This window comes from Rhipicephalus microplus, chromosome 8 (assembly GCF_043290135.1).
Source record: "Rhipicephalus microplus isolate Deutch F79 chromosome 8, USDA_Rmic, whole genome shotgun sequence".
NCBI classification, from domain to species: Eukaryota; Metazoa; Arthropoda; class Arachnida; order Ixodida; family Ixodidae; genus Rhipicephalus; species Rhipicephalus microplus.
The window spans coordinates 33,665,424-33,682,529 of NC_134707.1; the positions used below are offsets into that span (position 1 = coordinate 33,665,424).

Here is a 17,106-nt window from a genome sequence, read left to right on the forward strand (position 1 = left end):
GGGGCGGCTGCGCCGACCGGGCTTTTCTGGGCCGTGATTGTGGGAGCGCGATAAGTGTGTCGCGCTGTTACCGAATCTGATCAGGTCGGCTGATTATGCTGTACAGAGCCGTCAAGGGGACTTGCCCAACACTGGCTACAGAGTCCACTACTTGATTGTCAAATGCAATCCTTTCAAAAGACTGCCGAAATGATTTACCCCGAGACTAAATAGCTGAGAGAAGAAATTTGTGAAGTGTTATACATGCCATATTCGAATATCCACATATGGGCATTCGTCTAAATAACGCTTTGCCTCTCTTATTTTTACTAAAGCAATAATATTTATTATTATTTGTTATGCGTACACAAGGACACAGAAGAGGGGAAATCAGGTTGCCAAAAAAGAGGGGCACAACACCTACCTAGAGTTACTGTATATGCTAACCAATGGTAGAATATGCAGTAACTTTAATCTTGCCGACCATTTTTTGGGAGGAAAATAAAAAAAAAGGAAGATAAGAAAATAAAGAAAAAGAACCACGATGGCTTGGACAAAAACCAATAAAAACATGCAAAAAACGTCAGTAATTGGGCGACCACATATAAAGATGCACACACCCCCTTGTATTATTCACTTCTGTTCAAGGATAGTGCAAAGCATCACAGAATTCATAAATAACTATTCAGAAAAATTGTGGAAAGCAGAAAAGTTACATGACCACCGCACTGCACATTTGTGAGATGATGAGCACTGTCATTACAGAACATTGAAATATATATAATGAAAACACACAAGCCGGCACAAGTATTGGTAGTACCATCTTGCAGCTAAGAGTTGAACAAGCGCGCACTCAAATATCATTTTAATGGCCGACAAAGCTCTCGACTATTCATATTTGCAAGGTGTTTCAGCGCGCGAACAAAGGAAAAAAGGACAGGGTAGACAGAAAGAGCGCTGTCTAGTCTCGACTAGTTGCTTCTCCCATTCCAGGTTTGAGCTTGAAAGTGTCAATGCAGTTCCCGCGAGCTTGGGGCTACAAACCTGGCCTGTGCCTCAGCCAATAGCTCTTCAGGAAGATGATTAAAGTACTGCGCTACAGTTACTGGGACAAAACAGGTTAGAGAGGGCATACGTTACGAAGCATATACGGCGTTACCGCTCGTTGTGTATACTTCATAACGTGTGTCCTCACTAACCTCTTTTGTCCCAGTAACTGTAGTGCAGAATTTTAAATTAAACAAACATAACTAGCCCAATACAACACCTTGCTGACTTCAGGACGACTTATCCAATTCTCATAAATTGGAGTACATATTCCGATTGTATAGAGAAGAAAGCAGATACACACGTTATTTGCTGGGTACAGATTGGGTTGTCAGTTATTAATGGAGCTTATAAAGAAATGTGAAAAAAGAAAGAAAGTGAGCGCCTACAAGCTCTGTTCACTACATGAGTGAGTAAATGCAGAATGATCTCGTCATAACGAAATTAAATATGCCAAATATTTACTGGATGATTACAATAAAGACATACATAAAGTAGTTGTGCATGTATTGCCCGACTTGCTGTCTTGCTTGACAGAGTGCTACATATGAAAGGAATAAACTTGCTAATATGGGTACTTATAGGTGCTTTTCTAATGGTGTTCGCAATGATTCAACGTCCCACAACACACTGTCGCTAGAGCACCCTGTTGCTTATGCTTGCAGCTTATGTACGTTACCTTGTAGCTTATGTAATTTGGGCATAAATTAGTGATATGGGAGGGCAACACTTGCATTCTTTTGTATAAACCCTCAATCGCATAGCCAGAACTTTTCTGAAGATAGTTCCTATCCTAGGTGTAGGCACAGGGTGGGCAAAAGAGGGACTAATACCTTATCTTTGCTTTGTGTTCTGATTGCAAGAGCCGAAGTGGTAGAGTTGCACTTTTCCTTCTCTCATCGTGGTTTTTGCACTAAGTTTACCAATTGAATGAACCAATTCGTCAAACAAGTCACTATAGAGAAGAGGCGGGCGGTGCTCTGGTGAAATTGCACCCACATTGACTCTACTAATGGAAAGCCCTGCACGTGCCTATGGGTGATATGTCAAGAGCTAGAGGTTGCCACTTTTGAAAACGGAGAACCACTACTTCCATGTGGAGAACACCACACTCTGTCCAAGGCCTACGTCCTGATTTTCATCTCTCTCTGAACACATGTGCATGTGCCATGCCAAACAAGATCAAATCACACTTTGGAATGGGCCTTTTCCGGGTCCGAAAAGAACCTCCAGTGGAGATCGCCAAAAATGAAACTGGTGGCCCTTGGCCTCCGAACTTGGCCTCTGCGCACCGGCAGGCCATATCGTGGGCCTGCATTCATGCCATTCTTTGGGAGAACATTAGCGAATTTGTGACACCAGATGTCGCTTGGTCCACGCCTGTAGTCTCGATTCGGCCACCAAAACTTACGGTGCTTGCCTCGTCAACGCTAGCACTCATGCGCAGACTACTTACCCCAAAAAGGCCGATTGAAGGCACTCTCTTAGTGATAAAAAAACTAAATGAAGTAACCAAATAGCTACTCTTAATTGGTATTCCAACTCAATTTTATATAAAACAAATAATGTTTGCAACAAGCTACTTGATGGTGTAAATTTTCATTAGTTAAAAAGTGCACAACATTATAATTATCGTTTCTGAAAAACAAATAAACTAATGTGTGTTGTGGTATGTATGCTGTGAAACTTCTCTACACAAATTGTAATGTAAAAGTGCCTTGTCTCAAACCGCTACGATATTTGTTGGAAGACCGTCACTCATCAAAGTTATCTATTTAAATAAAATATGCTGTGTTCTTGAAGACCGTAATCATCACAAATACACATCAAAGGAATCAAGCGCACAAACAAGTCACACAGAACAAATGTGCATACAAATATATATATATATATTTTTTCTCACATATGGTATGATGATTAGTAGTGTACAAGACACACAAGGTACCTTTAGTGGCTCAAAGACACTTTGACAACATGCTTTCATCGTCATGCATTATCTTTGCATAATGAATAAACATGCTACCTTTTCTTAACATATAACATGTAGTTAATAAGAAAGACATACTTAAAACACGAGTAACAGACAAGTATTTTGTGCAAGCAGAGAATGTGAGAATAACACAGCACACAGGACCCATGCATTCAGTTGCACAGTCGTTTAGCACGTGACACAAGCCACATATAACACACAGCACTGTCTAATGCAGTTCATTGTTTGAAGGTAAAACCTCCACCAGAAAAGACATGTACAGGTGACTCTTATTAAACCTAACCTGAAGGGACCAGTAAAATGTGTCCGTTTCACGGGAGTTCCGTTTACTGAGAGATGAACAGGGGTGCACAATGCAAGAACGAAACCAATCTTGTCAGAAGCATTTGTTCCATTTAAGCAGCAGTTCTGTTGAACAGATTTCTGTTTACTGAGAGTCTACTGCAAATGGTTGTCAGAATGTAGCCAGCTCTATTGAAACGAAGTAGCTGACTTGTTATCAACGGTGTTGCAACTGAAGATGAAAGAACTGTGCCTTATGAAGCGAGAGAATAAATCAAGCCCAACACTTTTTTCAGTCTACAGTCTTCCGATTATTAACATGATGCATAATAAATAATACAATGCATCACGTACTGCCATCTCGAAGGAGGCTCACTTTCAAGCACATTCTGTGATTCCCTAGCACAACATAGTATTCTAACACCGACCGGTAATTTTATAAATAACTGTAAAAATCCCTTCACAGTCAAAGGTTCTTCTAGGAAAGACTGTTGTTTGAGATTATTCATGGAGTGCAGCGATTTTTGGTAGAGAATGAAATATACACTCCGCAATGACAAATCGATTCATCTGGACTACTCAGTAATGCAGCAATACAACTCGTTTAATATTCTAGACTGCACATTTCCAAGTAGTCTACAATTTGTGCGCACAACACACTCCTCAACTGCCTGAGGCAGGTAGGTGCTTCTCGGAAGATATCCGTCTTGAGAAACTGGCAAGGTCCAGCTGTTGATTACTATGAAATTTATTTATTTTATTTATTTATTAGAATACCCTCAGGGCCCGTAGGGCATTACAGAGGGGGTGGGTACAACATATATAACACACAAGAAAAAAAGACAAGATAAAGAAACAAGTAACAGATGCGCAAATCAGGAAGGCAACATAAGTCAACTAAAAATGTATAAGAATTCAAGCACATACAAGACAAAGATAGATAATGAAAACTGCGTATAGTTACAAGCATTGCTGAGAAATTGCAGTCTTGAATAACAAAGGGTCTGTTATTGATACAACGGAAGAGGGAAGGTGGTTCCAATCGGCGGCTGTTTTCGGTAAGAAGGCTGCTGAAAATAATTTGGTGCGGCAAAACGGAATGGCAACCTTATGCTGATGATCAATGCGCGATGAGTGGTATGACGGTTGTGAAATGAGGTCTCGCTTCATTGATGGATTGTGAAAAAATATCTTATGAAAAAAATGCAGTCGCGCCAGTTTCCTCCGGACAGTTAAATTGGGTAGGTCAAGGTTAGATTTCATTTCTGATATGCTAGCAGTACGGGAATAATTAGAACAAATGAACCGAACTGAGCGGTTCCGAACAGATTCTAACGCGTTAATTAAATTTTGCTGCACGGGATCCCATATAGCGGACGCGTACTCAAGCTTTAGGCGAATTAGTGATCGGTATAATAGAATTTTGAGGGACAGCGGAGCGCGAGAAAAGTTGCGGCGTAAGTATCCTAGCGTTCGGTTAGCGTTATTACAGATGTAGGTAACATGCGCGTGCCAAGATAGATTGTTGCTAATGTAAACGCCGAGGTACTTATATGAAGAGACATGCTGGAGGGGAACGGCGTTAATTCTGTAGGTACAGGGGGGAGAAATAGATCGCCGGGTTATTGACATGCATTTAGATTTGTTAGAGTTGAGAGTCATAAGCCATTTATTGCACCAGGTTGAGACAGTGTCAAGGTCTGACTGTAGAAATTGGTTATCATATTCATTGTTTATTTCGCGGTAAATTACACAATCATCTGCAAATAACCTTATAGCGGAGTTAATGCTGTCTGGGAGATCATTAATATATATAAGAAAGAGTAAAGGGCCTAATACGGAACCTTGGGGTACGCCGGATGTTACTTTAGAAAGAGGTGATTTATAGCCATTAGTTGTTACAAACTGAGTGCGATTAGTCAGAAAGCATTCAATCCATTTAAGAATGTTCGGGTCAATGTTTAAGGTACTAATTTTCAGGAGGAGTAATTGGTGAGGTACTTTATCGAAAGCTTTTTGAAAGTCAAGAAAAATGCAATGCACAAGTGAGCCGCGATCTAAAGCCGATGCTATGTCATTAGTAAAATAAAGAAGTTGGGTTTCACATGAGTAACTTTTTCGGAATCCGTGCTGGTAGGGAGTAAAAAAAGAATTTGATTCTAGGAATGAGACAAGGTTGGAGTAAATTATATGTTCTAACATTTTACAAGGAACACTGGTTAGGGAAATTGGTCTGTAATTGAGAGGAGACTGTGTGTTACCAGATTTGTGCAGAGGGACCACCTTCCCCACCTTCCAGTCAAGCGGCAAAGTGGAGGTCTGAATAGATTGCGAAAAGATTAAGGACAAGTAAATTGATGAATACAATGCAGTGTTTTTTAGAAACTTTGAGTTGATTTCATCTACGCCACAAGAAGAGGATAACTTAAGCTTGTGAATTAAATTTTGCACTCCAACGGCATCAACGGTAACAGGATACATTCATTGCTTTAGCTGTAGAACTGCACTGTTATCAAGAAATACCATTATTTAATTATTGCACATGGCACAATTAAGACAAGTCTACACTCTGCAAGCAGGGTGCATTTAAGTGTACTTGATAGATTTATGTCTCTTCGAGCAGACAAACTATATGAGAGTGAAATACCCATTTTTTATCCTAGTGAGAGTTCAACTTCACGTTTCTTTCTTTTACACAATCGCAGAACACTGCAGCCTAACAAAAAAAGGATTGTAGACAGTATTATTAGGTGCTACTGATTATCTGCAAACAAAATTTCTTAGTGGACAAGCAGACACAGGAGACAGTCATAAGGCAACCATTCTGACAGAGTGCAAAGCTGCCATCCTTCAAGTAGATCACCGCTTTATTACATGTCACTACGTCACACCACTAAGTAGCACAGTGATCAAGTGTAGGACAAATGTCGCTGACAATCGCAGACACTATCGTTAAGTACAGTACTCTTTCTGCAAGCGAAATTCTTTCCCAGACAAGAAAAAACGGAACAGTCGGAAGGCAGCCATTTTGACAGGGAGTGAAGATACTGTCCTCCCTGTGGATCACGGCTGAATCACTATGTTCCGCCACTACATGGTGCGACATTTTAATGTTGCAACACATAGTGGCGGGCCATAGTTATTCAGCCTGTGGTGATACATAGTAATGTGGTGCGATATAGTAATGTTGCACCATATAGTGGCGTGACATAGTGATTCAGCCTGTGGTGCGACATAGCAATGTCAAACCACATAGTGGAGGGCCATAGTGATTCAGCCGGTAGTGCGATATAGTAATGTCACACCATACAGTGGCGGAAAATAGTGACTCGGCCGCTGTGCTATTGAGTGGTGGGACATTACTCGCTCCACATAGTGGCGAGACATAGTGACTCGGCCTGTGGTGTGACATAGTAATGTGGTGCGACAGAGCAATGTCAGACCACATAGTGGTTCGGTCACCGGGCTGGGTGGTGCGACATTATATGTTGCACCGCTCATTAGCACAGTGACAGAGTCCAGCACAAACATTTTTGATGATGCATCAAAAGTAGTCCACCTTCTGCAAGCAAAGCTCTCTTTTGGAGAGACTGAAGCGAACTGTCGTCGGAAGACGACCACCTAGACGGAGGGTGAAGCCTCCGTACTTCAACTTGCTGCAACGCCAAGGAAGCGGGAAAAAAGGGAGGCTCACGTAGCTGGGACATACGTGGCCCTCAGACGGAGCATCGCAGCAAGTGACAAGCAAACGGCAAGTCTGGTGACTGCAGGCATAAAAAAGGGAACAAGAACAAAGATGCTTCTGCAGGATAGTACACTCAAACCTCATTATAACCAAGTAGCATCTTGCACAAAAATATGTTCGTTATATTGCCACAGCTCTTCGTCAAGTTTTGTTATCACCCTGTTACACTGTGAGTAACACTCAGAGCAAACCATGCCTGCAGTGTTCGAGAAGCTTCAGGACTGTAGTAGATCATTTTGTTAAGACTAAGTGCGCAGCGCGAACGTAACAGATTATTCCAGAACCTGCGTTGCTACTAGCGATAACACTGGAATATTCGAAATGCCGACGCGCTTCAATGCTTGTGAGTGGATCGACTGCCGACGCCCTGCTCACCACTATAAGAACCAGTGTGACCACCCGTTTACCGGCCATAAGTTCGGCAAATTAAGTTTCATCTTCACCAAGCTGTCTCTGCGTTCGTCAGCGTCAGGGTTCCGTGACAACATCCACAAATCAGTTATCAAGGTATATCCCTTGCACTGTATCTACTGCTAGAGTATGCTTTATTTACCTCGTTATATCCGGGTTATATGAAGGTTTGAGTGTACTCTTCTTTAGGCCAGTTTGTGGGTGCTGTTACACAATGTCTGTGGGCACAAACTATGATGCCCAGAAGGACAATGAGTTGTGCTTCCTGTGTTTGTTGTCCTTCTTTTGCATATCCTAGTCGGTACACAAACATTGTTTCACTGAGAGCTTGTTGTATATCTGCACTTCCTATTTGTTTTCGCAAGATGGTCCGGATTTATGGCAATTTACTGCTGTGTTAATTAATATGACACACTCATGCAATTACATAAAATTTGATGGGATTCGTAGCGGCAGTGTGAACTTCATAGCTAGGAAGTGCTAGATCGGGTGCACTGGACGAACGTGTACAAGTAACAAATTATTCGGGCGGCCCTTTTGTCCAAACTGACCCTCGATCGTATCTGAAACATAGCATTCTTTTTAACTCTAGACAGAACAAGTACAGTGATAACAGTTCACAGTGCTGCTTAGTTCGATGCACAAAACAGCAGAATCAGTACCACCTGACAGCATAAATGGCGTGTATATTCCAGCCAACACTGCTATTACACTGCAGACAGACCTAAATCTCGCAAGCACTTACTTTTTCGAGGTGGCGAAACTCGCAGCATCCCGCGCCAGTGCAAAAAGACATGCGATTGTTTGGTCCCCCTTTTCGTCCTAAAAACGACATCAGTAGGTCAGTTTACTTGCTTAGCGAATCAACATCTAAGCCCTTCAATCACTGAGGCAATGTAAAAAAATATGTACAGAAGCACATTAACGAAAATGCTTCAGAACTAGCTTAAAATGCTTATCCTGATGTATATGCAACATTGTCGAATTGTTATTGAAAAAGACTGAAAATTTTAGCATCTACAACTTCCAAGCGAATTTATTTTACAACTGAAAAGCAGCTTACATAAGTCTGTATAAAATTTTGGTGTCAACAATGACCTACTTCGTGCACATTCATTAACGCAAAGCTACTTTGTCGCAGACTAATGCTATACCTATTCAGTACATCCAGTGGAAAAATAGGCACAGTACACAATAGAGCAATGACAAAAACAAGCGGTGACTTCTAGGTGGTGTTTATTACAACATGTAAACATGTAACATTAAATGCGAGATTACAACCACATTTGCCAGCACCAGTTTGCCCAAGTAGGCAATCTATTTTTTCAATGAAGCCCTTCTTGTGCTGAACATGACGAAAAGAGAATACCACCTATCCCACTCTGCAGCTTACTCTGTCCATCACAGATTGTTCTCTTTCAATAAGGAGTTGCTTATGCTTTTTTGTGCGTCAAAAGCGACTATGCTAGTACTACAACGCCCAAACATACTAATAACCTGACACTAACGCCCACTGAAAGCAACGCTACAGACCGCTAATTAAGGCTAGACTGGTTAACAGGTCAGCACCTACCTCAGAGGCTTGCTGTATGTATGTCTCAATTCCGTGCAGTATGATGACATTGGGATACACTGGGAGCTGCTGGAACTTGGTGAGGTAGCTGAAGAGAGACTTGAGGTCTGCCATGAACCTGTAAAAGTGAGTGCCAAAGGTTTCGCTATAGGAAAATGAGATCCTGCAAGAGAGAGCACTCATTTCACTAATGTCTGCGGTTTGATGTTTTAAACTATACACTCGCTCTGAACGGGACACAGAACTAGAGTACTGAATAATTCCCTGGACACCTGGTTTCATTAGTTACATTTGGTAAACAATACAAAACTGAATCGATGGAGATTCGGCCTTTATTGAGCAAAAAAAGTTGGAGTGTTATTGCAGCGTGGGGTTCAAAGCCAGCACCTTTTCACTGTCTAGGTAAATGTTGAAGCTCAAGGTGTAGATACTGAAAGGCAGTTATTTTATTTATTTATACATTAAAATCACTTTCAGAGCCCAAAGGCACTACAGGAAGGAGTGGGAGAAACAATAGTTACAAGTGCAGTTAAACAACACAGAAAAAGGATAAGAGCAAGTTTAAACCTTGTTGATCCAGACATTACTGGCATTATTTGGACCTTATAATTTATTCATATCTCTTATAATCATATGGGACACGAAAATGTCAGATATTATTGTTATTATATATATACAAACTCAATTTCCTTAGCATGAACAACTGACCATTTCAGTTATTTGCCAGGAGATGTTTATAACTGCAATTATGAACTTTTTTTTAGCAATTGATCTACATTGCTGTGCCCACTCCTGCAATAGCTCTGGCAAGACTGCAGCAAGTAAAAACTGATCAAATGAACAAATTAACTAATTATTTGTAAACACAATAAAACCAGCCAAACTTTACCGTCTGCGGCAGTCTACTACTACTACTACCAGTGCAATTCAGGCTAGCAGCACCTTGGTCGTATAAAGTCAACCATGTCTTGGCTGAACATTGGCATGTCATGAACATGGAAGGCCGTCTCGATGGCGTTGCAGCCAACAATGGCCACATATTCGCTGGCCCCTGCAGAAGTGACAGCCAGTTGTAGGGCCAAGGAGTCCAGTATTCTGGAAAGAGCACGATAACATGAAATTCGACATAGAGGTATTGGGACTGGCAAAAAAAAAAATACTTCACCGGTCTTCACTCATAATGAAAAGCCAACAGACAATTAGGCCAACAAAGGCATAGGTCGGCGAAATCACCCACGAGTCGACTCACTCAGACTCAGATCGAGCCATCAGCATTAGTGAGTCGGGCTGAGTAATATTTTGGTGAGTATGAGTCCGAGTGAGTCCAGCTCAGGAAAATTTGGGTGAGCCCAAGTCCAAGTGGGACCAAAGTGCAAGATAGATTTTTTTAGCGAGTCTGAGTGAGTTCCACTTTTTTTGCCGGCCTATGGGCATAGGAGACATTATTTGTACTATTTTAGCTGTACTCGAGTAATTATTATAGTAATGTGAAGAAGCTATGTGGACAAAATAACAGCTCGCCGCCAGCAGTGACCAAACCTGCAACCACTGGATAATGCTTCTGATATTCGGCCAATTTAGCTACAGCCGCAGCAGTTCTACCCATAGCAGAGTTGATGCCCCCAGGTAGTATACATAGTGTTCACGTAACGTCACAGACGGGGGTATCTCAGCACTGGGTACCCAGACATGCTGCCAAACGTGACTTTTTATCTCACCAGAGCGCGTTAGAGCACGGGAAGACACGCAGTTGTTTACGTTATTTTGTGCTCTTCTCGCTTTCTTCTGTTCGCCAGCCGCACCAAGGGTGAACAAAAAGGAACAGCACGGACAGCCGCACTAGTCTGATTTCAGAGTTTCTTGCTCCGCGCGTTCGATTAAGAGTGCGTGTGGTGTCTCAACCAGCTGGTACCCAGACATGGTGGCCACGGTGGCGTCAATGCACACTATGTATAAGAGGGCTAACTGGTTAGCTGCCAGCCAGTAGCGAGATCCCGCGCTGTGTGACACCAGCTGGCGAAAAGTGTTCCACGCTAACCACCAAGGCTATGAGCAACAAACACTGACACTCCCAGAGTCACAGGCACAGAAGTACCTGATAAAGTGGACGAGCACCGCTTTATCTCAATTGGTAGAGCACCGGACGCGTTATTCAAAGGTTGCAGGTTCGGCCCCTGCCGGAGGCAAGTTGTCTTCTCGTCCAGTTGAATTTATTCACAATCATACTGTAGAGACATAACAGAATCTTTGAATACACTGAATAAAGGACCAGCTTGCCAGGAGCTTCACGTCGGCTTCGTGAAGATGTGCTGTTGAGTGTCATAATGGTATCACATTAAATGAAATAGAAAGAAAAACCTTAATGCATTTGAAGCGGTGGCGTTTCCTTAAAGGTGGTTCCTGAATAAATTTCTATACTAGATCGCTCAAATTTTTCGTGAACATACTGTTTTGTTTTTGATTTTGTTACATGATTGTACTATTTTCCCTCTCATCGTCATATGCATCTGATTTTTTGATGATATCCTACACATCACAGTTATGCTTTTCTTAACAAAAAGAAAAGCAAACACAACAGATGTCTTAACGTTCAACTACCGTCACACGACCATTTTTGGTCGAGATAAATAAGGCCTATATGAACGGCACTGGCTTTTTTACGCACATCTGCCAAACGCTGCACTTTCGATGCTCATCAAGCCAGACGGCACCTGATTGGCTCCGTTCCGCAGATCGCACGAACGAGCCAATCAGGACCGAGAAATGCGATCCCCATTGGGCTCTCTGACTCCGATCAATATCACGCATATGGAACAACACACTTGAATGTATTTCCTTTTGCGACCAATCTGGAAACATGACTTACACGGCCGTAGATATCGGCCAGACAAATCGACGGAAACCTTCATTTAGTTGCCGGAGACGGCATGCGACAACACTCCGTCGCTGGAACCCTTTAACAAGGGGGCGTGTCGTTCGTGCAAATCAAGCCCGCCACAGCGCGACTTTACGCGCGCACATCGATGATATTCGTAACATTGGCGACATCACGATGATGCAACTACGACATACGTAGCGCGTTTCACTTCATCGTTATTGGACGACGAAGATTAAGAGGCTGAAAGCACTATAAAATACCGTTTTTAGCAGAGTTGACAACACCGCGCGGAAACAAGTAAGCACCGCAATGCGCAGTGGTCTCGATATGACTAGGACCGTGATCTGACCATCACAAACGAGTGAACTCACGATTGATCGTCTCCCAAGACAAAAGTTTCCGTGGAATCGAGGCACGCTCTCGACTTGACGTCGTCTTCTGAAAACGGGAAAATCCGCTTCAAGCTCATCGCAGACCGTCACGCACGCCAGCTCCGCGAGGTTATGCGCTGCGATCAAGTAGCGTCTACCATCGCCACAGGTGCACTCGCTTCTATCCCTGTGACGAACCGTAAACCGCAGTAAAACGCTAAACATCCACGGCTACAACAATCATAACAAGCGCAAAGCGCGCGCCACATGGGCGGCAATCAACTTGCTGCCACTGAAACCCACCGGGTTCCTCTATCTGCCACATGATCGGTGCCGCTAATAGTACTATTCGAGGCTTTACACAACGTTATTTGCTCCTGTTGCGTCAGGATAAAACTGTTAAAGCACACCAAGAAAAGTCAGAGTGTTTTTACGCAGCGCTGTTTTCCAGGAAAAATTAAAGAAGACTGGGTTTCGGCTGAGACAGCGGGACGGCGGTGCGATACAACAAAAACTGAATTTCGCTTCTGCAGTGGTTGCCAGGTGACAAACCACAAGTTTCGCCAAAGTAACTAAACAATATTTTAAATTGGTTGACATGGTCGTTTTTATGCTAGTTTTTTATTCAAATATTGTGAACGTAATAGTAGCTTTTTATGACAACAGTGTAATAACAGGACACACAAAAGTAACTTAAAAAAAAAGGATGCAAGGGTTAACATATTATTGTGACGCTCTACACGGCCACGCCCGCTGCGCACCTCAAGACTCACGAAATAAAATTTCGCATCCATCTATCCATCCATCGTGACATTTGCCGCCTTTTGGGGATTTATTTCCTACCTCTGCTTAGCAAACAACTTTGCGGGACTTTTTTTCACGAGAGGGAGGGGCCGCAAATTATTCTGTTTTATGTGTGTTCTTGCGTGTGTTTGTATATAAGTGTGTGTGTGCGTGTACGCACACACACACTTATAGGGTGCGAGTTCAACACCCTTAGCTACGTTCTTTGTTGAAGTGATAAAAATTCGTAGCCAGTGATTCAACAAAGGGACATGGCATCCTCTCTTGCTGCTCTGACGCAGAGAAGTACATTCGTTGAAACAGTGACTGCAGCACAACATTCGCTGTTCTTCAATTTTTCATAATTTTTACATTCACTTCATTTACACTAGTTATAACGTTAATTCTGCTCAAGGTGGTCGTGCTCAACCATCAGTTCCCATCCCGGCTTTTTGAATTTTCATTGCGATAGCAACTATATGATCAGCTTCGGCTGGCTTTTTGCCGTCGCCACCGCAGTATACGTATCTGTATATATAAAAGCCCAAGAAAGAAAAAAGAAAGCCGCCCGCGCTCCGCACCAAGCTTGTCACGATGCGCCGACGCACGATAATCTCCCACGTGTACTTTGCCCCGCGAATGGGGTTGGGGGTTAGATGCTTGTGCGCGCGCGGTTATCCTTCGGTGGGGAAAATCGTGTGCTTTCGGCTTTCACCGAAACGATTGCGTTAGTTGCCAGGCCCACAAAGGTCACTTCGCTCACTACACAGGCCCCGTTTGCGAAACGAGCGCGCTTTTCATACTCAGCGAAGTATGACAACTGGGACACTTGTTCGCACTTTCGTGCATCGTTTTTGTTTTGACAGCGCGTTAAGTGTCGAGCGGTAAACGCTGTTCACTCTCGTCCTGTGTATGTTTTTCTGCGTCATTTGTGCGTGAGCAGCGCGCTGCACGTTTCGATCTGCTCGCAGTTTTCAGCGTTATATTCCAAGTTGTTGCTATCGCATTCATTGCATCGCCCTTGCGGCGAAACTCTTTTTTCAAATGTTAGCAGTTTGTACATGTGAAGGTTACAGAGGCGAAATTTTATGCCTGAGGTAAAGAGTATGATTCTTAACAAGCATTTATGCATGAAGTAATCTTTGCCATGGGCAAACAATTCGGCCACATGTTCATGCTCTAATAAGATACGACACATGCCAAGAATATATTGAGTTTTGCTTTTACTGTGGCTTCATGGAAATGAATGAGTGTAAAAAATATTCAGGACACTTGGCTTACACTGTAAATATCTTTGTCACTATTTTTGGATTCAAATGTGAATCTTATGGCACTTTTTATAAGATGCTGACCAGACATAGCAAGAACACCAATGTTTTATTTTCTGATAAGCCTGGCATTTTATAATAGCAGATAAAAGAAAACACAGCTGACAACAAACTCCAGCCAACATGGCTCTCTTACTGAGGTCAAGACGATGTCCCGTGCAGACGTCTGCAGTTCAAGTGCACACAAAGTTCATAGGTTGTCCCTGATATTCAGTTTAGCTTTTTTTTGTCAGGATGACAAACTACATGACCTAATCAGCAACATCAGATATCCAATACTTCCAGCACAGAGTAATCAAACAAGCGTATTGCACCATGCATTCTGGTCAACAAACATCAGTCGCAAGGCATTCAGATAAGTTTTCAGCAACAGCATTAACAAGAATCTTTAATGCTGAATATAAAAAAGCACACTAAGAGTGTAAAAAAAAAGCACATCACTGCGTAAAATGAACAATGTACTCAAATCTCCCACAGAAAGCACGACTGAAATGGCGGCTTTATGTTAATCAATCAGGTACTAAACTGTATGGTACTATGCCATGCCTGGCACGATCACAGTAAAGGAAAGCGTGACGGAAGAAACTTGTCTTATAATTACAGTCATGGCGTGCCTCTGCTTTTCATGTGTAAAATAAAATTCATGCCAGCTAGAGAGCAACTGTACATATTCAACTGCATATTATCAAATCGACATTTTAAGCAGATGTGGACATTAATCAAAAACAATTTGTCTTGTATTTTGACATACAATGCCAAAGTAGTGTATTACCCTTTGACATTTGACAATATGACACTGCTCTAGCCATCAGAAATGCTTGGCAATACAGATAACACAAGAAAAGAAATACCTCTTGCAGCACCACCCATGAGGTTCCTGGGCAATCTCATGTAGACGCAAATATTTTGGTGCTGTAAGGTGGTTTTTACATTCTTTTCTCTTCGCTAAAATTGATCAGATTGTGTTCTAACAGAACGAGACTTTCAAAAGGACCCTGAAATGGTTTCGGCGACTTGTTCAAACACATTGGGCCGGTAGACCAAGTACCAAGGGTTATTTAGAGACCGATTTGAGCTCTCTGCGTAAGCTGTTTATTACATCTAAAGCTGCGAATCAGTGCACATCGTTGCGACTTGGCCAAACTCGTTTTCAGCCGCCCATTCACAGTGACGTGCTCTGGCCGCTTGACGAGGCCAGAGCACGTCAGCAGCCACATCACCGTTGCTGCTGATCTGATCGGCTGTAATGGGCTGTAGAATGCGCAGAAGTAAGATCTGTTGGTAGGGTGGCAGCCCCTATCAGAGCAGATATGCCTGCTGCCGGGCACACCCTGTGATGCCTTCCGAGAATGCATGCAGCCTGTCGGCGTGCGATCTCGGTCTAGACTGGTAAAAGGTCAAAACGCCGAGCGTGCTTATGAGAGCTAGCCGGTCCGCAGCGATGCTAGTGTGCCTCATAGGTTGAGGAGGCCAGGCAGAGGTAAGAAGGAGGGTATGATATAATTGTCCTTAGAAGCCTTGGTACTGAACGTTTCACTTAATTTGTGGTGCGAATGTTTTGATGGTGGTCTAGCCTAAACGCTGACAAAGCATTAAAAAAACCATTTCAGGGTCTTTTCAACCTGGCCAAAGTTCATGAAACTTTGTTTAGCCATTGCATTCTACTAACTTCTGTGCCTCACCAATGATGAGCATTAAACTTCAATGACGGCATTGTCAGCACTAGCGAACTTGGTGATATGGCCGGTACAAACGGAGCGTGAACGCTACAAAATATGGTCACAGCGGAATACTGTCGTCGTGCGAGCGAGAAAGGTGCAAGTAGCAAACGTTGCACATCGCCTTCCATTTCTGCACCCGTTTTTATCACAAAGAATGAAGCAGAGAATGATTGCTGGTGCTAATAAAAGCACAGCACCATAACAAGTGATATTGCTTGAAAGCAACTGTCACAATCATATGGTCACATGCAGTCACATGACCAGCACGGTCACATCAATCACTCGCAAAATGTGCGAGTGGTTACTCTTTTGTGTAGTCTTCTCTTCACCTCGTTTTGTTGTTACCGTATAAACACGAACAAGAATTTGAAAAAAATTTAACGCGAACCAACAATGCAGAATTGATAAATATGTCACTAAAACCAACTCCGACTGAGACATAAGTGCCACAAAATAATAGAACAGCACTTCAAAGTTCTTCAATATACTCCACAAGGTACGAGCATTGAATTCCGCATACACATGCCTTCATCAGGACCACAACCCAAGAACATAAATATATTCCCTAAAAATTTTGACAAGACATCAATATAGTTCTTTGTCTTTTTAGTGACTAACTGTTAAGTACTTCGCAAAATCATGGCTACTTCTTTTTGTCGGGTTCTTCTTGCAACTCTATAAACAAAATACCAGGCATAATAATAACTATGACAGTGAACAGAAATTTAAACAAACCAAGCCTATAAAATTAAACCCAAAAGGATGTTAACAGAAAGATCAGTGTGGTTGGTGTGTTATCAAATTCATGATAGACAGCCTGTTGTGGTGACTGGATAATTAAAATAGCCCACGTGGCAGTCTCAGCAGCTATAAAACCATATGGCCATGTACGAGGACAGTCTTGGTTTCCAGCCATAACGGTTGAACTTTGTGTGGGGAAAAATTCGTGGATGGCAAGAGCGGCAGCCAACACTTCAGGCAACCAGGGGTTCGTTTAT

The 17,106-nt window shown here is 42.6% G+C and overlaps 1 protein-coding gene across 1 annotated transcript; it reads right to left on the bottom strand.

The window, feature by feature from the left end:
- Positions 1-6,700: 6,700 nt before the first annotated feature.
- On the bottom strand, positions 6,701-12,544 carry LOC119164355 (uncharacterized). Its single transcript, XM_037416530.2, has 5 exons — positions 12,277-12,544; positions 9,970-10,122; positions 9,028-9,145; positions 8,200-8,276; positions 6,701-7,062 (listed from the first exon to the last, which is right to left on the bottom strand). The coding sequence occupies exons 1-5, from the start codon at positions 12,372-12,374 to the stop codon at positions 6,843-6,845; spliced, it is 666 nt and encodes a 221-aa protein (XP_037272427.2). The 5' UTR covers positions 12,375-12,544; the 3' UTR covers positions 6,701-6,842.
- Between the last annotated feature and the right edge of the window lie 4,562 nt (positions 12,545-17,106).